The sequence below is a fragment of the Danio rerio genome, chromosome 13 (assembly GCF_049306965.1).
Source record: "Danio rerio strain Tuebingen ecotype United States chromosome 13, GRCz12tu, whole genome shotgun sequence".
NCBI classification, from domain to species: Eukaryota; Metazoa; Chordata; class Actinopteri; order Cypriniformes; family Danionidae; genus Danio; species Danio rerio.
Genome location: NC_133188.1, coordinates 30832417 through 30858976, shown reverse-complemented (window position 1 = coordinate 30858976; position 26560 = coordinate 30832417). Strand labels below are relative to the sequence as shown.

The 26560-nt window shown below is 34.9% G+C and overlaps 1 protein-coding gene across 14 annotated transcripts in view; it reads left to right on the top strand.

Annotated features, from left to right (window-relative positions):
- Positions 1 to 7550: 7550 nt before the first annotated feature.
- The window catches only part of kcnq5a (potassium voltage-gated channel, KQT-like subfamily, member 5a), a 251683-nt gene continuing 232673 nt past the window's right edge, over positions 7551 to 26560 (top strand). For 9 of the 14 annotated variants that reach the window (XM_021480849.3, XM_073920920.1, XM_021480847.3 and 6 more), the window contains exon 1: positions 11035 to 11673. In XM_021480849.3, the coding sequence (XP_021336524.1) occupies positions 11339 to 11673 (335 nt within the window). In that variant the 5' untranslated portion in view covers positions 11035 to 11338. Of the gene's footprint in view, positions 7665 to 11034; positions 11674 to 26560 lie in introns of those variants that run through there. The other 5 variants (XM_073920924.1, XM_073920918.1, XM_073920927.1 and 2 more) reach the window with 2 other exon arrangements.

Below are 26560 nucleotides of genomic sequence, written 5' to 3'. Positions count from 1 at the left end.
AATCATATTAAAACAGGTAAGTGACTTTCTAAGTCGATCTCTCTCTTTTGTATGTTGCAGTGCTGTATTTATACCATATAATTTTAGTGTATTGAGTGTGAGATGGGACTCGCATATCAGGAATGTACTGTATATATTTTGTGTTGGCCACTCCTTGTATAACAAAGAGTTACTTTTTGGTTGGCCATCTGTTTGTTTCTAATGAGTCTCTTGTTTTCGGTACTGCAGACTAATTCAGTAAACAGAAAGAAAGAACAAATGCCTGCATGTGTTCCTTAATTTTCCTTAACGCAAACACAACAGTAATCTGGTAAGGGCATCACACACCGGATGCGCTGCGACACGGCACACATGACAGTTGAAAGTATTGCACATCAGATGCACACATTTGCATGCTATTTAAAATGAAACTAATCAGGGGGGTATGTGCTTAAGTGATTCATGAAGACACAAATTAATAAAAGAACATGATGACATAGGAATTACAACATTGTTATTATTTATTTTGAGGACATATCATGTGTCCTCTTAATATAAAGCTGTTTAAAATCATACTTAACAAGGTATATGACCTAAGAAGTATATTCATCTTCTAGCTAATATTATGTGGTCGTTTTTATTTCCAAATCAGTGACACTAGTTTTTTTTCTTAATTTTGTGTATATAATATTTTTAAACTTCTACATTTCATTTAGGAAATGTTATTAATTTTAGAATTTGTCAAGGCCCTCAAACCAAAAAGTGATCTATACAGCAGTGTCCTCCAATCTAACTGTAATAAAGGGTAAACCAATCCCTCCACCACGTGGAGACAAATGGCATTACACTATTTATTTCCTTGAGTTTAAGGTTTACTTGGATTTGTTTAGTTCTTCAAAAGTTGTTCAAGGTCACTGCTCAATAATGACTGCTAAAAATACTTCTTCAGTCAGTGCTTCAGATTTCTGGAAATGCGACAAAGACGATGTTGTGTGTTTATGTAACCAACGAGCAGCTGTTCAGAGTCTAATGCATAATTGAATTATCTAGCTAATTGTAATTTAATGTCAGTGTCTGTTTAGGTGAGCTATAAAAGTAGCCACTCTGAAGTTGAGTTGAAGCATGGCCTTAAAGAAAAAGCAGTTGTTTTCCTAGAGATAGTCTCGCAGTAAATTACTTTTCAGTTATGCTTTAAACATTATCAGTGACAGATTTGGGCTTGTTTTATTTAGCGTTCACTCGCTGCTGCTATAGTAATGCTAGTGCACAGATCAACAACGCAGAACAGGAACCAAAATTGCTATTATGGAATAATAATAAACAGATGCTTCTCCAATGAAAATCAAATCGAGCAGCAGCATGTCAGGAAATTATGACGTTATTGCAGAGTTGGACTGTAACAAAATATTGCCACTTTTTCCATAAACTGAAATGTTTTAAGCTGAAATCAAAAACAGGCGATGATGTTCAACTGCGTAATGAGGTAATGAAGGTTTACATAGCGCATTTCACAAAAAGCATATTTAAAGTGATATAGGTAAAAATGACAGATGCTTAAAATACATAGAATAAAACATTACTCTTCATGAATCATAATTAACAGAAAACCCAAGGTAAGAAGGGGAATTTGCTGTTGTGCATCATCAAATGACTGAACCCAGCATACAAATGTTGGCCTATTATGGCAGTTATGCGGCTCTGATGGTCTTCTTTCGGCTCAGACAAAATGAGAGTGAGCCTGAAGTGGCTGACCTGTACAATGGCAAAAGGTGGCCAAAGATTCCAATTCATGGGCCATTTAAGGCAAAGATTTAGCACTTATGGCAAAGTGTAATCTGAATGTGAACCTAATGTGGCCCATGTGGAAAATGGTAAATTTGGCCCAAATAACCGAGGACAAATGTGGGCCACAATTGGCAAAAATGTGGCATAGTCATTTAAGGGTAATCTGGGTCTAAACCCAAAGTGGCTCACATGTGTAGGTGCAAATGTGGCCCAGTTATCAAATATTTGTGGGCCACTTTATGCAAATATTTGGCACAGTAAACTCTTGCTATGTGGGCCAGACCTGGGCTCAAATAAAAGAAAACTGTGGCCCAGAATAGGGTTAGTTCTGGTTCATTGGTTGAACTCTGGCTGATATGAGGTATTGTTATGGCTTAATTGTGGTCCAGATCTGGCAAACAGGAGCATACTGCCCTAGTGCCATCATTCCTTGTGTTATGTGGGCTGGATGTAAGTGTTTGGTGTGGGCCGGATTTGAGCCACATGAATTTTGCTATCTGGGAAATGAGACTTAATACATAATAATAAATATAATACATAATATTAAATGATCTGTAATTAAAATTATATATAATAAATTAAATATACCAATAATTATAATATTTCATATTTTGTTTAAGCGTTTTTAAGAATTACAATGTGTCAATAGTGTTAATAAAATACAAAATTGTCCATTTATGTTCATTTGTTGTCACTTTGTGACTTTTTTTGTGTGGCACTGTTATAACCTGAGCACTCTTGACAGCAAACCAATTCTAACTTTGGGTATAAATAAGGTAAGCTAACCTAAAAGTATATGTTAAAAAGAAACAAATATGATGTTTTAAATACAGAAACACTTTTGAATCTGCATGTACAGTAACAACACTGACAAAAAAAAAAAAAACCTGTTCATATGGATTTCCGAATCAGCAAACCCCTCAAAAGTAGTTTTGACAATCAGTCAATAGATTGCCATTGTTGCTTTGGTTGCCAAGTATTTGCGGATGTTCATACAGTAGATGTATATTTTACAAATACTGTATAAATATAATATTTTGTAGTTTCAGATAAATGTATTGTTTCCAAAAAAAAAAAAAAAACTTTTTCGGCCCACAACGCAGTTCATGCTCATGTAAATGAATTGTCAAAATGCATAAAATAAACTAAACATGACAAACCACTCAAACTTTTTAACAAATAAAAGAACTTTTTGCTTCACGTTAATAGTCCAGGCAACATTTTGTATTTGCAATTGCAAGAGTCAATTATGTCAGCAGCTGTAGTCCTGGTGTGTTTTCTAAGACTAAACCTATTTTAGTCGAGCAATACAAAATCAGGCTCACCAATTTTTGAGAATTTAGTAATAAGTAGACATTCTATGTTAAGGATTCAGCATCCATGTGGTTTCTGTATTCAAGGGCAAATTTAAAGATATTTGTGAAAAATTTGTACTTTCTGCTTCTTTAAAACTTGTTGAAATAAGGTTTATCGTAAACAATTTGATGGCATTTGTACTTTTTACATCTCTAACCTCCTAGTGCAGCAACTTGCATTACACCTACATTTTAAGCAGTATTCATACATGTGTATTTTTTTATTTCATAAAATAAAATGTCCAAGTATCATCAAGTCACTCTGTGTCTACCACAGAACTTATTTTTCTCATGAATTAAAAAGGCATTACAAAATACCAGCAGAGAAATCTCAAGGGATTGGCTTCACAGCTGCAGCTCTCCATTAGTTTTAGTTAACTCTAATAACCATGCTTCTATGTCATTAATCACACTGCAACTGAAAGATTGTGTTCAACTTCAGCCCATTGCACTTTACATAAAACAGTGACAAACTGGAAAACACGGTGCATTTCTTACTGGTCTTTATGCAGGTGAGTGGGCTTCACAAACCACCTGTAGATGACACACCCCAGTGACCCCACAAAGCTCTGGCCCACACAATCAGCGTTTGCTTGGCTCACATGCCTCTGTGAATTACCATTCATGATGGGACCAAGTCTGACTTCCATACAAGGTCCAAACATATCTTGGACCATATCTGGGCCAAGTTTCAACCAAGTTAATAACCCATAACTGGGCAAGATATGTTAGTGTGTCAAGACTGCAATGAATTTAATAAATTTCGCATTTATAGCCATGCTCTTTCTCGAAGCAACCCGATTGGTATAATTATTTTCTTCACTCAAAAAAAATTTAAATGTATTTTAAAAGTGGGTCAAGATAAGCCAAACTTCCGTGTCCCTCATATACATTTTTAACATCTGGGTCAAATGCTGCATTTGATGTCTGGCCTATGTCTTGTGTGCCACCTTAATGACTGTGCCACCTCTGCCAAATCTGAGCCATGTTTGGCCCACATGCAGTATGCCAGTGCAGGACGAATGCCTGCTGTGCCAGCTTTATGATAAATCTGGGCCAGAATTCTTTGCTACCTGGAACACTTTGCCTTTCCATATGCACCAGACGCCGTCTTATATATTCAGACACCTCCTTATATCTAAACACTCTGTATTTCTGAGAAAACATTGTGTATTTCTAATTGTGCTTCATGCAGTTGAGTGGGCTTTACAAACCACCTGTAGTAGACACACTCTTTTCCTCTATATGTACCAGACACCTTCTTATAAACACTCTGGTTCCAGAAAAATATTGTGCATTTCTAATTCCTGCACCTACATGCAGGTGAGTGAGCTTGACCAAACACCTGTAGGAGACACACTTTTCTTCTTCATATAAACCAGACGCTTTGCGAAGGTAGTAGGTCATCAGGTTCATCTCTGTTGTGTGTGTGCATGTAACAGAAAGTAAATGCGGAATACTGCTTACAAATCATTCATATGTTGAGATATAATGTATATTCAGCTTAGTTCCTGATTTATCAGAGGTCGCCACTGCAGAATGAACTGCCAATTATTTTGGCAAATGTCTTACGCAGTGGATGCCCATACACATTCTCATTTACACACACCCTCATACATTACGGCCAATTTAGTTTATTCAATTCCCCCATAGTCCAAGTCTTTGGACTGTAGGAGAAACCAAATGCAAATGGGGGAGAACATGCAAATTCCCAGAAATGCCAACTGTCTCAGCTAGGACTTGAACCAGCGACTTTCATGCTGTGAGGCGATAGTGCCAACCAATGAGCCACCGTGCAGGAAAATTGAGCCACTGTTGATTAAATATAAACATATATTGAATAAAGATTTAAATCTTACACAAATGCCTTTCATTATACCTTTTATTATTCATGTTATTAAACTTTACAACATGAAAATAATAACCACAAAATCAGCCATGTTACCAATTGTTCCATTGCATTACCATGTTGTGTAGTAAGATTATTATCTAAATCAGGGGTCTCTTACTCAATTCCTGGATGGCCGCAGCTTTGCATAGTTTAGCTCCAACCACTTCCAACTCACGACTGCTTAATGTATAGTCTTAAACACCTTGATTATTTGCATCAACTGTGTTTGATTAGGGTTGGAGAAAAACTTTGCAGAGCTGTGGCTGTCCAGGAATCGAGTTTGAGATTTGATCTAAATGGACTATCATTTGTAAGTTGTGTCCCACTCCAACTAGTTTTACAACCCCAAGACTTGGGCCAAATACAAGTAATATCGATGTACGACAAGTGAAAAAGACTGGAATTGTGGGTATTTGGACATACACCAAACATTTTGCAGTCCCATGCTTCTGTGCATCTCCAATCCCAAGCCAACATGGGGAGAACTTGCAAACTCCACACAGAAATGCCAACCGTAGCTCAAACCAGCGACCTTCTTGTTGTGAGATGACAACGCTACCCATTGCGCCGCCCAAAATAAACAGATTACTTCAGATAATTAGATTGCACTAAATGTTCCACAAAATGACAACTGAGTGAAAAGTCATTAGGCTTAGTTTTTTTTTTATCTGTCATAAAAATAACTACCCTTGATATGTTAACATGAAAATAGTGTCAAGAGAATGTAGCCACGGTCTTCAGTGTGTTTTGTTTCTCAAGACTGTTATCTACAATTGAATTATTAGCCCCCCTGTTTATTTCTTTCCCCAATTTTTGTTTAACAAAGAGATTTTTTCAACACATTTCTAAACATAATAGTTTTAATAACTCATTTCTAATCACTGATTTATTTTATCTTTGCCATGATGACAGTACATAATATTTTACTACATATTTTTCAAGACACTTCTATAAAAATTGACATTTAAAGGCTTAACTAGGTTAATTTGGTAAACTAGGCAGGTTAGGGTAATTAGGCAAGTTATTGTATAATGATGGTTTGTTCTGTTGACAATTGGAAAAAAAATATAGCTTAAAGGGGCTAATAATTTTGCCCTTAATAAAATGGCGTTTAAAAATTTAAAAACTGCATTATCCTAGCCAAATTAAAACAAATAATACTTTCTCCAGAAGAAAAAATATTATCAGACATACTGTGAAAATTGCCTTGCTCTGTTAATTATTTGGAAATTATCTAAACATAATACAATATACTAACTCAATATTTTACAATATTCTGGAAAGACTCATTTTTAGGTTTTTGAGGTTGACTGAACTGACTTGTAATACTCATAAATTGCTTTTAATACTCAATTGGATGAACTTAAACAAAGCAATGCCACCTCGTTGTACTACTACACAGTTTTTTTAAAAACACTCCATAATCACAGTTTAGCGGAAGTTACTCTCATAATTACCGCCAGAGTTGCCAATTTAGCAATTTTCTTGCTAGATTTAGCAACTTTTCATACTACCCAAGCAACTTTTTTATTTTTTAAAAAGCACCCATAGCAACAAATTTAGCAATATTTACCATTCATTTGGCTACTTTTGGCAATTTTTAAAAAGTGACTTTAAAGAGCAGTGGCTGCTGGCTTCGTTCAGCAGAGTAAATTGCTATTGTTTTTCATAACTGTTATTCATTCATTAATTTTTCAGCTTAGTCCTTTTGTTAATCTGGGGTCACTACAACTTATCCAGCATGTTTTCACGAAGCGAATGCCCTTTCAGCCACAGCCCATCTCAGGGAAACATACACACACACTCATTTACACTCATACACCACGGACAATTTAGCCTACCCAATTCACCTGTACCGCATATCTTTGAACTGCGAGGGAAACCGCAGGGAGAACATGCAAACTCCACACAGAAACACCAACTGACCCAGCCGAGACTCAGTGACCTTCTTGCTGTGAGGCGACAGCACAACTGCGCCACTGCGTCACCTTACATAACTGTTAATTTACTGATGCTTGTTAACATGTATAATTGTTAATTTAGGTAGAAATAAATTCCAATAGTGCTATAATTGTTGTCACTTTCACAAATGTGTTAATTGCACAAGTTAAAAAGAGTAAGTACACAAGCTGTGACTGTTTAAGAATGTAACTGTTCATTATCAGTGTTGTGTTTTAAAATCTAAATTCTAAAAGTGTTTGTATTGTACAAATAGTAAACTATATTTTTTATACAAATCTAAGCTAAATGGACATATGTTTTTGATGAGATAGCCAGTCAATTTGAGAAAACATGAATTATTTTGTATACATAAAGATGAAGTTTTGAGTTGTGATTACGCAATGATGTCATCACAGAAAGTTGTAGCCTATGTTAATAAGAACCTATTTATTGTGCATCTAGATCTAACGTTAATGTTTAATATAATATAATACACGGCGCCTCACCAAGAAAACACATGACAGGTACGTCACAGATATGCAAATTGGGATGTGACGTCATCGGGTAACATTTAACTACTTTTTGGCCAGGCTTTAGCTACTTTTTAATGGAAATAGTTGGCAACGCTGATTACCGCGAGGTATCATGGGCCATAGACAGCTGAATAAATCGGGGACATGAGCTCTTACTGCAAGCCCGACGGAAAAATAATAGTAAGTAGATCATCTTTTTTCTAATGAACTGCAAACATATAACGTGACAAGTCAGACTGATTACCATTTGTTTGAAAAAGAATGGCCAATAAACAAATCAGCTGTCTGGTAACGAGTGAATCACCGAATCAGTCACAACTGAATTTGACAGTGCGATTCATCGTTTCTTCAAATGACGTAACTCGCGTTTTGAATAATTAGTTGGACAGATCAATTAAGATTAACCATTAAGAAGTTAGAAAATATTGAATATACTGAAGCCTGATCTGTTTTCGGTGGTCCTTATGCAGGTGAATCAGCCGTGAAACAGGCCCAGTGCATTCATAAACTCAGAGCTGTTGCTTTGCCAGTCAGCTGTTGTTAATGGAAAGTGTCTGTTCTCGTCTCAGACTCCCTGGGAAATGAAACCAGCGCCGTGAAAAGATTTCAAACAATTTTTAAACGGTGCTTGATTTATGGCCAGTCTTACAAATATGTAAAAAGCATAACTTGCGCTCCATTTTTCAAATGAATCAATTGCTAATATTCTAAAACTCGTTACTCATTTCTGTTTGCCTTGATCCCGATGACCATATAATCCTCGTGGCCATTTTTTAAGATAGGGTTTTTTTTTGTTTTTTTTTTTGAAGACCTTGTCTGGGTTCTCGTTGCCCATAGGCCTACACTCACATTGTGCAGAAATGTGGTTTAGATTGATAGATAACGCGGGGACCTTACAATTTACTAAATATAGAGTTTCTATATTCTAAGCCTAACCTCTAAATCGGTGCAAATGTGATTATAGAGTAATATTAAATGAAGGCAGTCCACAATATATGGAACCACAATATATTGTATTTGGTGTTTTTGTGTGATTTCTAGGTCTGTATTAACAGACTCACACCACTAGAGTGTGTTGTTGTTAGCTGTGCATGAGAACAAGCCACTGCACAGTAGGAGAAAATAATGTCATCAGAAACATAACCAAATGCATTTTATTGTCATCATAATGTGTGAAAAGCGGTAGCAGAAAATATACCCTTACCAGCAAAACAATTAACCAACATAAGGATAAAAATGTATTGTCCATAATAATTTATGCTTTATTCCTGCTGCTTATTTATACATCAGTGAATTTAAGCCTTGCTTGCAATATTATATTATAGATTGGCTTTCTAAATAATTTATAATTAATTGATTTGATAAAATCTCAGGTCTGCGCTTGAGGGTGAACTCAATAAAAAATTATAACAATATTTGTTTTGTAAACACAAGGTATTGTTGTTCATTAGGCTTGTTTGTTTGCCTTTCTGTTACTCTCTTGGCAGTTTTCTTAATGAAAGCTTGAACGGCTTTCGCGCAGCTGTTAGAGAAGCCCATATGGCAAAGTCATGCTTTATATAAATCTATTCTTAGTACGAGTTGTTTTTAAATCCACTCAGTTTGCACATTATGTAGAAATTCAAGCAGTTAAAGGCTAAAATATACCCAATTACTAATGCATGTAAAGCATTGTTTACTTTTTAACATTTAAACTGGCTGATGCACGATATTTTCTTTACAGTGTGTCCAAGCCTGATATTACCATCTTTGATTTGCTATTATTTTATTTTATTTATTATTCTTATAATTTTTAGATATCATGATAATCACAAACAGTTGTATGACATTTGCTTGCATTGAAGCTATGTGTGAAGTGTTAACATTAAAGGATAACACTGTAATGTAAGGTTCCAGTGATAATGTTATCCTGGACAAAATCCCTGATTTACACAGAGACAGTCAGTGAAGAGCTGCACAGCTGCGTTTGGCATCTCACTTTTTCAAACACACACACACACACACACACACACACACACACACACACACACACACACACACATGCACACAGAGTGAGAGAGATACTGTGCTGCCAATCTCTTTATTTCATGTCAGCCTAATTGCTTATTAATTCGCTTACTAAGTCTGGCACACTTTTTTCTTTGTCATATTTTCTTTAAAACTTTAACTTGCCTGTTTATTGCTTATATTTGCATGACAAACAATTGTTTTAATGGCAACAAAATTGCCAACCTAGAGCTACTCATGCAAGAGTACTCAGTGGTTCCCTCTGAATAGTACATTATGCAATGCACAGTGTCAAGTAAAGTCAAATACAGCCAGGTAGAATATTTGTAAACAAAGTGTGTAAAGTAATCAAACATTTCTGAAATACCGGTACACCGATAAATTCAACTCTAACCGCGCGATTGTATTTTATTTCTTTTCGGATCACGTGGTTTTTTTGGCAGTGACTCCCTGTGGATTTGTCCTTCAGGCTGAAATGATTTCAATTGAACCTGTTTAGGAACCCAGAGAGACTCAGATATGCACTCATTTCTTGTTGTTTTGTGTTTTTAACGTGTCTTTTGAAACGAATCTGTTCTGCCACCACAATAAGTAGAGAGCATAACTCAACACTTAAGTCAACAAAATGTGCGGTGTTATAGTTGCTAAATGTTTGTATCAGTGATGACAGAAATCCCACAGCCTTAATTAACTTTGTTTCTACATATTTGTGGAGGAGATAGTCACCTCTGTCTTTACAAACATAAACGTGAAAAGAGAATGGATGCGCTGCAATGGCAATGATAGAGGACTTGGCAATGCTTTTTTACTAATCATAATCACAAATTAATTAATTAATTAATTAATTGTTGAAAGTATAATTATTCCATCAACTATTTAGGCGAGTAAACATCTGTCAAGATACAAATGATGGGGTTGGTTGACCCTCTTGGACCTCCACCAGAAAGGCACGTTTTACAATATGATAAGGATTTAACTAGGCTACTTTTTTATTTAGGCTTAGAAAATATTATTTGTTACAGTTTAATATTATTGGCAATTATATTGTATGTTAGGCCTATTGTTTACCCTACAGTATGTCATATAATTTCAGAAATGCAAGCTAAACAAATAGCACACATCGTGCTTTCCACTCAAGACTTGTATAGTCTTTTATTTTTGAAATACTATTAGCAATTGTAGCCTGTTAGCTGCAATTATATCATGAAAAGTTTTCTTTTTTGGTCTTTTATTTAGAGCTCAACAGTTCGACAGCTGTTTGAAAGGGAGAGTAAATTAATTTATGCTAACAGATTCTCACACTTTTAGATATTCTGCCTAAAATGAACGCTTCATAAAGCTCACAATTTTTCGAATTAAGGGTATCATAGGCTTAGTGTTGGATTATCTTGACAGGTTTACAGGATGGTTTACAGTAGCACACACACAAAAACACAGAGAGAGAGAGAGAAAGAGAGAGAGAGAGAGAGAGAGAGAGAGAGAGAGAGAGAAAGAGAAAGAGAGAGAGAGAGAGTTTAATGTCGGGTGATGCCCTCCCCTTGCTAAATCTCCACTGAGATGGTGACGCTCCTTCAAAACTCCAATCTCACGGCGGCGGGTGCAGATAGCTTGAGTCATCTGAGGGGTCATAACTTTACCAATGCTTTCATAGCTGATCTGCAAATGAGCTTGATGCCTGCACTTGTCAGTAGGTGATCCTGTTATTTACATGTAATGCTAAAGAAAAAAGAAGAACAATAAAACACTCAATGTTTTTACACAGGGAACTGTGAATCTCGTGTACAGCTTCTTTGTATGTGCGCACCGCTGGTGCCAGACGCGCGTTTCCAGCCTGCGCTGGTGATGCGATGCCCCGCAACCACAGCGGCGATGAGGGCGGTGCTGGTCTCTGGATGAAGACCTCGCAGCACTATGGCATGAAAGATGTTGAAGCCGGTCGCGGGACGATGAACAACGCGACCAGGAATGCCGACAGTCTACTGTCGGCGCCGGGTACAACAGGTGCAGGAGGCTCCGAGAACCAGAGGAGAAATCAGGGCGCCCGTCTAAGCCTGCTGGGGAAGCCGCTCGCATACAGCGCGCAGAGCGGCCGGAGAAACGCGCGCTACAGGAAGCTCCAGAACTACCTCTACAATGTCCTGGAGCGACCGCGAGCCTGGGCATTCGTTTACCATGCCTTTGTGTAAGTAAAAATGTCTTTACTCTTTTATTCATGACGCCATGGATAATCACAGCTGGAGTTCACCTGTTACTTAAAGTTATTCTATACACTGTCAATGGCATCCATACACTTTGCTTGTCTTAATTGTGTTTAAAATGCTTAGATTAATATTATTTTTTAAGATCTTTTGATTTATGGAGGAGGTAAAGGGAGTTTGAGCACTGTAATCTAAATGTTGTTAGTCACATGTCAGTCTTGTTGTTATGAAATTTTATAGTTCAATAGAATTTACGAGTTGGGTTGTATAAATGCTGATGCATTTTGATTCTTTTCAGTAACTCATGTTTGATGCCATATTATTTAAAACCTTAAATGTTGTCAAACAATGCATTTTTTAGACAGTAAAATATATCTGATCGCTGATTTACCATCAAGCAGTGGCCTTTAGTAAACTTGGCCGTTTGTCATTTTAACACACCAGTGAGATCTCAGAGGGATTGCATTATGGTGTGTATTTGCTATTAATGTTCATGGAAAATTTATGATTATGGCTTTTCTGAGATTTTCTGTAAGCTCGGTGAAGAGATGCTCTCTACATGACCCCAATATAAAGGAAATGCTTGTGTCCCATATGAGGTTTATGCTCAGAGACTATGAGGAGCATTTGTGTGAGGAGGAAGCCGAGCTGTTGCATGGTGAGACTGGAGTGCTCCTCTGTGTTTCAAGACAGGATGTTGTTGTTTTATTTGTGCTGAGAGGACAGCTGAGGTCACAGGGGTTAAGTTGTTACATCTGCAACAACGCATTGTCCCACACTAGTTAGAAACATCACAGAATCAGCACATTTGGACTTACTATCATGTTTAAATATGCTTTCAGTATGAAAAGAAAAAATCAAGTGAGGAAGGAAGCAGCTAACCACATTGCTACTGGGTTCTTATCGGTAATTAGTTCACAACAACGTTTAAGAACGTTTGTTAAGCTTTTGTCCTGTAACATGTCACATATAGAATAAAAAAATATTCATTGGACTTACCTTTTTTTGAAGTTACTTGGTTGCAAACAATTTAACTGGGCTAAATTTTGGCCTGAACATACAAATTAATTTTAACATTACTAAATTTCATTTGTTTGTTTACATTAAACATATATAAATTGTTTGCAAACCACTTACCTTAAAAAATTGTAAATCCAATGAATTTTTTTGTGTGTTTGTAATCTTGATGGATATTGAAGTCAAACTCAGATTGTGTGCTTGTGAGCCTAAACAAAATAAGTTCTGTTAAAAGTTTTTTGGTTTCTGGTAAAAAAAAAGAAAGAAAAGTATTTGTCTTGAGAAAAAAAAAAAGTTAATGAAGAGATCTTAATCCTTCGAGACTTTTGGTTTTAAAAGGCTGTGAGAAAGAAGACACTGAGGTTTGTTTGAAGTCATTGCACAATCAATCATATGCCCTATCAGCACTGTGCCCTTAAGCAAACCGTATGCTGCTTCTGCTGTTTCCGTCATGTTCTCTCATCCTTCATAATGAATAGAGTCTACTAAATAGTGCATTACTAAGCAATACTCATGTTGTCTCTTATGGCAGTGTTCTTGGAGATCAGATGTAGGCTACAGAAGTAACATACAGTATATCCTATATGAATATGTGCTTGATTTATTTGATTGGTAATTTTGAAGTCAGTATTTAGGGTTGATCTTAGCTGAAGTTGGAAATATGTGCAGAGAGATCATTAACATCATGCCTGCTGTTCCATAAGAGGGTGATATTCTCTAATATACCCGCATAAATGTAAGGGAATTAGAAATTAAAGGGATAGTTTGCCTATATAAAAATGTGCTGTTAATTTACCCTAACTTTATTGTTTTCTTTTTTAACCTCAATCTGTAGATCTTGTTGATTCAAATGCAAGTCTATGGCTAAAAGAAAACAAATACAGGCCAAACTAAATTAAATCAAGTGGCTACTTAGTAAATTTTTAAGTCTTATGAAATAAAATTATCTGTAAAACAAACAACAGAAAAAACAGCATTATGTAGAACATCATTAACATTAATCCACAGCCTCATCAAACTGTCCTGAGTGTTCCTGTCATACAGGTATTTGTTTAGTTTTTCTTGTATATCTCTTTGAGTCTCAAAGTGCTGGCAGTCATTGACTTGCATTTAATGAATCACCAAGGATTAAAGTTAGAAAGTGTCAAAGTACATTTAGAAAAAAATGACCTACATCTACTGGAAGTCCTATTAATGTATGACAGCAGATTTTATTTTTAGGCAAGCAATCTCTTTGAAAACCTAATTGTTCTTAAAAATGTCTAGCTATAAAAACATTGAAGACTACAGTAAGCTTTTTAATAAAATTAGTGATAAAACAATGAAATTGATAAACTGTCAGAGCATATGATGTTTTCATCACTTTACAACTTTACAAATGTTTTTGATTTATATATATATATATATATATATATATAAATATATATATATATATATATATATATATATATATATATATATATATATATATATATATATATATATATATATATATATATATATATATATATATAATATATATGTATGAAGAGTTCAGATGCTAAAACGTTTAAATGTCGTCTGAAGTTTTCTTCTAAAATAAGCCTTTTAATCAAGCTTATGTGTGTAGGTTCACTAATATAATTTTTATGGCAAAGAATAAGTAATTTTTATTGTTTTTAAAGTGAAATAACTGAACATAAACAAAGGAGGCTAAGAAAAATGTTAATTTTCGATAGAAGATGGCATTTAGAGGTTTTTGCATCTAAACTCTTCATAGATAGAATGTAATATAGTATGATTTACACATTTTTACTCCAAATAGAAAAAAATACAAAATGAAAAATTTCAAACAATTTTACCACAAATTTCAAACAACTTAGTTGATCAAAAGTGCTTTTCAGGCAGAGGTTCAGCAGCCTTTGACTACATTTGTTCTTTTTAAAAGGGAAATACTTATACATTATACTAATATGTAGCTTAAATTTACATTAGACAAATACTGTTTTTTATTTATTCATTTATTTATTGTTCTGTCATTTATTTATTTGAGTGTAAAACTATTACTTGTTTAAATGCCAAAAACTTTTTTTTACATATTTTTAAGTCCAAAGAGAAATAGACTATTGTTTTTTTTTTCATGTATTTTTTCTAAACTAGTGCACTCTCAGAAATAAAGGTATGCAAGCTGTCACTGGGTTGGTACCTTTTTGACAAAAAAAAGGTACAAATTTGTGCCTAAAAGGTCTATATTAATACCTCAAGGGAACATATTAGTAACTAAAAAGAAAAAAGTGTTCCTCTTAAAATTGTTCGGTTCTAATATATCCTTGAGGTATTAATATGGACCCTTTAGGTACAAATGTTACCTTTCGAAAAGGTACCACCCCAGTGACAGCTCACGTACCTTTATTTCTGAGAGTGTAGTGTTTTGAAATTATTCAATGATAATAATCGTGATGACCGGGATTATTCCTCTGATCATATAACCAAAACCTATAATTGTTGCATCCCTAACTGCCCACCAACTAGCGTCTACTGTATTTCAGATATGAGACTATAATGCACTAACCCTTTGTTAAGATGACTTTTTGTTCAATAGGCTCTTTAAATGGAAAGGATTTTCAATGGCCATATCAATATCTCATAGTTGTCTGCTCACCCAGCAAATGTTTTTACAGCGCATCAAAGCAAGCTCATTTGTCTCTTTGTGATGAGCAGATGAGATTACAGAACTGCAGCTGAGCACATTTCACCAAGGTTAAAGCTCCGCACCACCCAAGAACCACATCTCAGTATCAACCTCAACAAAATCCCTCATCGCATCGTGTAACCCCGATAATCATATTTGACACTTAGATAATGTAATGAGGGAATTTTCATACCTTAAGCAAATCTCCATGTGTCCATATGCAGAAGTAGATGCAGTTTCACCAATACAAAAAGCACATTATGCTTCTGTCATGAACACTTACATCAGTATGGCTGCATTCAGTTTATTTTAGCCTCCCAAAAGTCACATACATTCTTTAAGAATGAAAAAGGAAATTGCACAGTAGGTGAACACTGCCATAATCAGCTAAATTGGTACGTCATGCCATACTTTGATTCAAGCCCTCTTTATACGACTGGGAATTCATCTGGTTTGAGGTATAGAAGTTCATTGAGTTCTCATTCACATTTCCTAATTGTTCCATTTCATGGTTAAGAAAACTGGATATTCTACTCAGATTGACTTAATGCTGAGTTATTGAGGGTGATTTGTACCACACGCTGCGCTGATGGCTTTCATGTCATAGCAAAACATTTCAACAAAAGATCCCACCTGTTATGGTCATCTACTTTCACAGAGAGGCTCTTGTTCTCAGATACTTTGTCACCACCAACCTGGTTAGACAGGCAAAATGCAATACATAGGAGCCAGCCAACCAACATTAGAAATTTTTCAACTTTGACTTAAGATGCCAGTTTAATTTTAATCTTATTTCAGGGGATTAAGAATGTTTCAGTCTTTGGTTTAGCTTGTTTTTACAGTAGTGTAAATTTACCAAATCCATATTGGCATTATATTTTTGACCACTAATTACATTCATTGGAATACTCATTTGTGTTATGCAAGACTTAGTTTGGATACTATTTGATCAGGTAATATTTGCATTTACAATGTTGCAAATATTTCCTTGTGTTGGGTGTTGGCTGCTGGAAGGGCATCCGCTGCGTAAAACATGTGCTGGATAAGTTGGCGGTTCATTCTGCTGTGGCCATCCCTAATTAATAAAGTGATTAAGATAAAAAGAAAGTAAATGGTTGAATGTTGCAAATATAGAATACGAAACACGTTTTTACATGACTCATAAAAAAGCTTTTTCATTTATATATTGACATTATCATGCTTACATGCAGCGACGCGCTGACGCAGTAGGTAGTGGTGGCGCCTCAAAGCAAGAAGGTCGCTGGATCGAGCCTCGGCTCAGTTGACGTTTCTGTGTGGAGTTCGCATGTTGTCCCTGCGTTCATGTGGGTTTCCTCCTGCATGGTGCTCCGGTTTCCCCCACAGTCTAAAGCATGCGGTACAGTTAAATTGGGTTGGCTAAATTGTCTGTGTATGAGTGTGTGTAAGAGTGTGTGTGTGTGTGTGTGAATGAGTGTGTCTGGATGTTTCCCAGAGATGGGTTGCAGGCTTGCGGCTGGAAGGAGTTCCGCTGTGGCGACCCTGGATTAATAACGGGACTAAGCCGACAAGAAAATAAATGCTTATATGCTCTATACAATTGTAGTGTCTGTGATATAAAATAAACACATTGTGTGTGCTTGTAAACACAGTTTGAGTGAATAGAAATGACTGCAGGGGTCCGTTCTTCATACGTGGATTACTCAGTTAGCTGGATTTGGATATTGACGATTTGACACGATCCAGGATCGTTTCGTTTTTCAAAGCTGATCCGAGAGTTGTTGTCATAGGAACAGTTCTGCTAGGTCAAACCTGATCGGGAGCAGGTTCAATTCATATAAACAGGATTAGATCGGCTTAGTTCAAGCAAAGATAATACAGAAAGTATGTTCCGAATTCTGATTTTCTTACAGTAGTAGTTATATACACTTGGGAAAATGGTACATATTTTTAAACTATATATATATATATAAAGTTATAGTCATTAATAAAATAAATAAAGTTATACATATTAATAAAACGTATGCAATCTGCACCCTCTAAATGAAAGTACAAAGACTGCCACCTGGTGGTGCAAAGAGAAAACTTTGATATGAACTTTTTAGATCGCTTTAGTACAAATTGTGTATAATAGAAATGCATTATATGTGACTTTTTTTTTTTAAGCAATAATACATTTATGCATACATAAACATGTTTTGACAGTTAATATGCCAGTGATTTGATGCTTCACAAAAGTTGCAGGCACCTTTACCAATATGAAAATGCTTTTGTAAACAACCAGTTATTCTTTACACCAATTAAAAAACGCCAACTATAATAAAGAAAATCTTTTCTAAATGTAAAACTAAATGCATTGATTTGCATTGAAATACATGATGAATACTCTTGACACATGAAAGTGTAAAGCCTGCAGCTCACAACAAATGTGGAAGGTTATTGCGTGTCATATTTAACAAGCCGTTTACTGCGAATTTGATGTAATTTTGCTCACATGGATAATTGAATATTAGTCAGATGATGTCATTACGCTGCTGTGCCGTCAGCCAATCGTTGCATTGCTGATCATGATTTCGAGGATCGATAGATCTGTCCTTCACAACACACGCAGCGATCTCAGATCAGTTTATCCAGACATTTTAATCTGATTCGCGAACTTGTTTGAAGAACCAAATTAGCGAAAGATCAGTTATCAAGATTAAAAGATCCAGGATCTGCCAAATAATCTTAGATCATTTAAGCGAGGAACGAAGAATGGACCCCAGCACTGCCACCTAATGAAAACAAACATTTCTCTGCACATTGGAATAGTGTTTCATATTGATATTATTGTGCTTATCTACCGTAAAAACTTTTCTTGCAGTACTTGTGACAATTTGAGTGCATGTGACGTAAAATAGAGATGTGTCTGCACACCCTGAGCAGATAATTGTGCAAAAATGAATGATAGCTCATTGTGAAGCTCACCTGTCTTATATGTGCAACCGTATTTTGGGTGATTCAGAAATAATGATCTTACTTGTGGGACTGTACTCTGCTCAAAAAGTTAAAGGTTTAGTTCACCCCAAAATTTAAATCTGTCATCATTTACTCGCCCTCAAGTCATTCCAAACCCACAAGAAAATATCTTCAGACCACAATAAATATATATTTTTAATTAATATTTATTTTTTAAAGTTTCTCTGATTAAAGTTATCCTAAATTCTGACATTAAAGATAACTCACAAACCAATAAGGTTTGTTCTCAAGCATCAAGCTGGGGTTCGTTCTTTGTACATAGATTACCTAATTAGCTGGATTTGGCCTGCTCGGGAGCAGGCTTATTTCATATAAACAGGACTAGGTCGGGTCATCACAAGCAAAGGTAATACTTAAAGTATGTAATCTTCCGAATTCTGATATCTTCTTACAGTAGTAGTTATATACTGTAGACTTAGCAAAAGAGTAAATAATTTGAAAAAAAAATTCAAAATATATATATACAGTTGCAATCAGAATTATTAGCCCCCTTTGAATTTTTTTTTAAAAATATTTCCCAAATTATGTTTAACAGAGCAAGGAAATATTCACAGGCTGGCTGATAATATTTTTTTCTTCTAGAGTCTTAATTTTTTATTTCAGCTAGAATAAAAGCAGTTTGTAACAATAAAAAACATTTTAAGGTCAAAATTATAAGCCCCTTTAAGCTATATATATATATATTTTTTGATAGTCTACAGAACAAACCATTGTTGTACAATAACTTGCCTAATTTCTCTATCCTGCCCAGTTAACCTAATTAACCTAGGTAGGTCGTTAAATGTCACTTTATGCTGTATAGAAGTGTCTTGAAAAATATCTAGTAAAATATTACTTACTGTCATAAAGGCAAAGATAAAAGAAATCAGTTATTAGAAACGAGTTATTAAAACCCATTATGATTAGAAATGTTTCAAAAATCTCCTCTCCGTTAAACAGAAATTGGGGAAAAAATAAACACAAAAAAATAAATAAATAAAAAATAAACTAATATAAATAAGCTAATAATTCAGGGTTAATAATGATTTTATTAGAAAATTAATATAACCTTAATATTAGGTTAATAATTCTGATTGCAACTGTAAATATAACATATGCAATCTGCTCTCAGAAATAAAAGTACAAATACGGTCACAGGGTGGTTCTCCCCAAGGGGTTCAAAGAGAATGTTTATTGTTATGAACTTTTTAGATACAAATGCACACTATTTTAAGGTAGTAGCTTTAGTACAATTTGTGTATGATTATAGACATACACAACATTCAACTTTTTTAAAGGAATAATAAGTTATGCAGTCATGATGTACGTTTTAACAGCTAATATGCTGGTGATTTGATGCTTCGCAATAGTTTCAGACCCCTTTTACCAGTATCAAAATACTTATTGGATGCAAAATTAACTTCTCAACTAACTTCTCAATTAATGTCAACTAAGAAACTTAAATAGATCAAGGCTACTATAATAAAGAAAATTTGCTCTTAATGTGAAACTAACTACATTGCCAAACACACTCGACACATGAAGGTGTAAAGCATGCAGCCTACAACAAATGTGGAAAGTTATTGCGCATCATATTAAAAATTCACAGAAAGCGATTTGTTATGTAATTTTGCTCACATGGATAGTTGAATATTAATCAGATGATGTCATTACCCTGATGTGCCAATCATTGCATTGCTGGTCATGATTTCAAGAATCGATAGATCTGTCCTTCACAACACATGAAACGATTTCAGATCAGTTCAACCAGACATTTTAATCTGATTTACAGACTTGATTGAAGAACCAAATTAGCCAGAGATCAGTTATCAAGATTAAAATATGCAGGATCTGCTAAGTCATCATTTAATTGAGGTACGAAGAACGGACTCCAGGTGTGATTCAAGTGTGATTGATTTTTGATGTATGGTCAGAGTTTATAAAAGCTATCATGAAGTCTGTTTATCATATGAAACAATACTGTCTTCTCTGAAAATCCTTAATTCATGCAGATTTCATTTTAATGGATTGAAGTGTTTTTTAAAGAGTTCTAGATAAAGAACTTTCAGATTTCTTTAAAAATATCCTCACTGTGTTTTGAAGATGAAGATAGTCTTATAGGTTTGATGAGTGAATGATGATATAATTTTCATTTCAAGGTGAACTATTTATAACCCACTTTTTTGTAAGAGAGACCAAAAAACACAAGAAAATGTTCTTCTTTAGTTTAAACCATTGCTGTGTTCAAGACTGAAGATTTATTCACCTGTTTGATGGAGCATTGACGCACAAACCCCCAATGTCGACTTTCACTCTCAAGCATAAGCTGCTATTGCGCATGGTAGGAAGGTGTATGGAAACAGAGTTGGCTTTGGCATAATGGAAAAAGGTTTTAGACAAACCCAAACAGGTTACAGATTTTGAAAAAGTGCAAAGAGGAGGCAATAAACAGGATGTCATGCCTGTGTTCCAGTGGGAGTATGAATGGTAGGGGGAAAGGGCTTTGAAAAGGACACTGTTTGATCACGTCAGGGGCTCCTGACACTAGGCAGACCTCGAGGAAGAGCTGCAGCCCTCAGACAGGGCAGTGTTTGAGCATGTTGAGATGCCAGTCTCGCTGTGAGAAAAGTAGCAGCATGGTACATGGATCTAAGCATTTGGACATATCTGTCCTACTGTGCAGCATCACCACAGATCAACCATTCTGTCATTGAAACCTTGAGACCATTGAAAAAAAAAAATTCAATTCTCATTTGAACCTGAAGTAGTGGAAAAATATGTTTTTTTAATGTGTTACCTAAGCCTACACACACACACACACACACACACACACACACACACACACACACACACACACACACACACACACACACACACACACACACACACAAAGAGATTTCTTTTACAGTATGCTCACAAATGCTGCAGCTAGTTACAAACTAGTTTTGTTATTGTTATTTATTGAACATTTAACATAAATTTGTAATAGTTTTTGGAAACCAATAGGGGTGTTAAGCTGCACTGGTCTCACGATTATGATAATCATGTTATCAATTTGGTTCAGTTAAAAGTGCGTCATAATGCATTCCATCTTCAAGTTTTAATTTTAATTCACATGCATACAGTACATACTGTAGATGACATGTTCAGCATTGTTTTCCACTGCTCAGTGAGTGGGAGAGATAGAGCTTTTTACACTGCACCCTTAGCAGTGACATAAGGGATCATTTGTTACTATATCTTCAGTGTCAGTCAAAAACTGTCCCAGCTAACTCACAAGCAATGAATTGTGCCCATATGTAGGCTTTTATAACAGTTGAAGATATATAAATAAATAAATATATATATATATTTATATATATATATATATATATATATATATATATATATATATATATATATATATATATATATATATATATATATATATATATATATATATATATATACAGTATATATATATATATATATATATACACACACACACACACAGTTGAAGTCAGAATTATTAGCCCCCCCTTTGAATTGTTTTTCCCAAATGATGTTAAACAGAGCAAGGAAATTTTCACAGTATGTCTGATAATGTTTTTTTTTCTTCTAAAAAAAGTCTTATTTGTTTTATTTTGGCCAGAATAAAATCAGTTTTACATTTTTTAAAAGCCATTTTAAGGTCAAAATTATTAGCCCATTTAAGCTATTTTTTTTCTCGATAATCTACAGAAAAAACCACTGTTATACAATAACTTGCCTAATTACCCTAACCTGCCTAGTTAACTTAATTAACCTAGTTTAAACAGAAATTGGGAAAAAATAAACAAGGGGGCTAAAAATTCAGGGGGGGGCTAATAATTCTGACTTTAACTCTATGTATATATGAGCAATATCACACTCATAGCAGTGCGATATGGCTGTATATTGACACTGGTGGGAGGCGTGCATTGGCTCGAGGCAGCAGAGCGAGTGCCTTAGTGCCCCCCATCAGTGCCAATAAACAGCCATATCCCACTGGTACGAGTGTGATATTGCGTTTATACAATAGCTTGATGGCATAATTGTGTGTATAAAAAAGAAAATTAAACACAGAGGCTTTAAAAACCCTTTTCTACAAGGAACTACTTACTTCCATCACTCTTTCACATCTGCAGCCTATTTCAGGACAGCAGAAACCATTGCTAGTTCTCAAACGTCACTTTAGAGCTAGTATTTGATTCTCTAGCATAATGTCTTAAGTGATGAAAAAACAGGTGATCTTTTTGCTCACATTCTAAGATCATAAGGCTAAATGTCATGCAATGCCATTAATCTACAGTGATTTTCCAGTATTTCTTTGTTGCAATCGGGATTTCAGAGGCGAAGTAGTGGCGCAGTAGGTAGTGCTGTCGCCTCACAGCAAGAAGGTCACTGGGTCGCTGGTTCGAGCCTCGGCTCAGTTGGCGTTTCTGTGTGAAGTTTGCATGTTCTCCCTGCGCTCATGTGGGTTTCCTCCAAGTGCTCCGGTTTCCCCCACAGTTTAAAGACATGGGGTACAGGTGAATTGGGTTAGCTAAATTGTCCGTAGTGTGTGTGGATGTTTCCCAGAGGCTGGTTGCGGCTGGAAGGGCATCCGCTGCCTAAAATCTTGCTGGATAATTTGGCGGGGACTAATAAATAATAAATAAAGGGACTAAGCCAACAAGAAAATGAATGAATGAATGAATCAGTCAATCAATGAATCAATCGGGATTTAATACAATATAACCTCAAAAAAGCCAGAGCAATGCAAACACTACCAGCTTCTGTGGTCTAAATACAGCACTACAAAATACAAAAGAGCGAGATTGACTCAATGTCACTTAACTGTATTATAATGATTTGTTCTGCTGTAGTTTGAAATTTACGCTGAGAAAATGAGTGTTTCTCCCCTAAGGACGACTTATGCGGTCTCTGTCGCTTTCCTGTGGCGGAATGTCTTTCTTTGGTCTGCTCAGACAGGCCAATGAAGGCTGATGCACTGAATCTCCGAAATGATAAATATTTAAAAACAACTGCATAGTTACAATCTAAACAACTAAATTCTCGACTAAAAAAGGCTCAAAAGTTCATTGTTGTCCATCAGCAGCAATATTTGTGAAACTGTAAAGTGTCCTCTGCTTGTGGCTGTATGTGGGTCGAGTAATGCACAAGGGTGAAGGTTGAAGAGGCTGTACTAGTGCTGTTATTTGCAGAATATAGCACGTCTATCAGCCAATCAGATTAATAATGAATAAAGTCTGAATAATAAATAATTTTGGGCTTGGCTCTATTCATTTATTGCATACCTGCTGTATTAAAATATATATTTAAGGTAGAAATCTTATTGTAACAATACACTAGTTTAAACATTTGAGGTCAGTCAATGTCTTTATTAGGAATTAAACTAATACAAAGTTATTCTAAAAGTTTTTATTGTCAGAAAAGGTTTCTTTTTTTAATAAAAAGTACTTTTTAAAAGTTATTTTTAAGGAGTGAATCCTGCAGAATGTTTACAGTATTACTCTCAGCATTTATAGTCGTGTTGCTTTGTGTCTTACATTTAATTAGAGTTGACAGATTTGGCACGTTCAGCCAACTAATCCAACCAATTTTAAATGTACTTTTTCTGAAAACTAGTGCAGAAAGTGTGGAAAAAGCCTGCAGATTCAGTGTGGGCCATCCTATTTGACAGCCACCATTGCTCGAAACGTTCATTAAAATTAATGTTGGCATTAAGTTTAATAACATGGAGACCATTAGCCAATAACAGTTTCTCAAAGCAACCGCACTGCTTTGTCTCTATAATAGTTTCTCATGATATGGATGACGAATCAATACAAAGCCTCATTCGCTACAGTTAACACAATGACCTGGTGATTCTAATCTGCTGATTCAATAATTATAACTCAGTGGCGGGTAGTAAAACATCAGAAAGCAGTCTGATATTAATTGGCCTTGCTGACAGGGGGCTGACTGATGGAGGCAGCCGTCTTCTCTTAATAGCAACGCCTGCAACATAAGTAGTCCATGTGCTGGGCATAACACAGAGGGGCTTCCCTGCCCAGTTGTGCCCAAGCAGACTGGATTAAATAGTAATGGCCTTGCGGGCAAATACACGGGGGTCTTCTATCACTTATATTTCATCTTTGGTCATGCCAGTCAACATGAAGGGGTTCCAATGATAACGCAGCATTTGGGTGTATGAAGACAGACCTAGCTTTCTAACTAAATGCAACAACTTGATTGGCTTATAACGCTACTTAATCAGCATATTTTCCAGTATATTTTCAGTTTTATAGTTTGCTTTAGACAAGCACCTGCTTATAGTAATGTTTGCGTCAGATTTGACGTACTTTCACTGTTTGTAAAACTTGTGCTGAACTTCTCAACCGAATGAAGTACTGTACATTCTTTAGGTATGCAGATGTGTTGTGTGATTACATTCTTGGACATTACATCTGTCGTGCTGTCATTGACCCTTGGGCCATCTGTCCTTTAAACTATGACGTACTAAAAACAACTGTGACAATTATTGGCTTAAATTATTAATAGAAAATATATTTCGCATTTCCATTTTCAAAATCTGCACAAAAAATTCTGGGTTGTTTCATATTTGTGTGATTTATTTATATATATATATATATATATATATATATATATATATATATATATATATATATATATATATATATATATATATATATATATATATATATATATATATATATATATATATATATATATTTTATATTTAGTTTTAAGCTCAAGCTTTATCCCAGGTTTCAGATTATTAGTTTATATTTTTTTCTGAGATTTGTTCAGCTTTAATTGTTTGTCTGTTTCTTTAAAATATTTATTCACTTAAATAATCTGAAATTCAGGTGTGCTACTCATTAGACATTCTGCTTTTTGCATAATCTACTGTATACTATTGTAAGCGATAACAATAAAATATTTTTGTGAGAAATTTTAATCAGCAAAGTTACATTAAATTGATAAATGACTGTAAATAAAAATGTCATATTAATAAAAAAAAGACACTGTGCACTGTAAACAGATTAAATTGAATTCTAATACATTTTCACTAATTATATTTTTCCTCTAAAGCAACATATAAAACTTATTGCCTACCAAAAACCTTTGAAAACTAGTTAGCACTGTATGGATCTCTGCTTTAGTGTCTCTTTAGATGCCTGCAAATATCCAACAGGAGTAGGGGCACTTAGGTTTAAAAAATTGTGTTTACACTTCTGTTCGGTTACCCAATGCCAGTGTTAACATGATCATTCATCTTAGAAAGTAGGATTGCACGATATTGGAAAAATCTGGCTTTGCAATATTTTTTTATTTATTTTTTGCTGCGATATACAATGCGATATGAATATAATTTCACTAAATGATTTGAATAGTTCTAATTGGAAATATTTTATTAATTAGATGGACTGGGGTAATCAAGCCTTTTTCTATGCAGTGCATCTGCATAAATTATAATAAATTATAAGCATATATAAAAACTACAGAGCAAAAATAAAAGTTAAATAAATAGTGCTGGGGGAGAGTAACGGTATTACAATCAAACATGAAATAACATGGCCGTCATTGTATAAATAATTTTATACAATAATATAAAACAATATATAACAATATCTCTATTTTTTTAACTCCTGCGTTGTGTGGTTGTTACCATTATGACATCTATCATATGTTGGATTTTGGTTACTTTACAACTCAACATCCACATAACGTCAAGCTGTAACATCACAAGACATTGATATTTCGATGTTTTTAGGTTACTAATATGGTGTCTATCAGATGTTGGATTTTGGTTGCCATACCTGACGTTAGTTTGATGTTAGATTTACTTTTCAACACAAGTAAAAATCAACAATATATCAACATCATTTCACAATGTTTTGGATGTCAACATAACATTGTCCTTAGACACTGGTGACCTTAATCTAACCTAATATTAACCTTTTATGATGTTGTGCATCAGCTGGGTTAATATGTATATGTTGTTCTTGTTGAATTTCACCTGTAACACTTAAGAGTTTAGAGTAAGAGTTAATGGGCCTTAATTGCATTTTATTTGTTTTACATACAGTATGCTGATAAAGTGCAATAATATTGAGCATAGGGCAAATTAGCTGACTGCAATTTATTATATTATTAAACTTTGTGAAATCAAATGTAAAATTCTACAGCTGTGGCTGTAG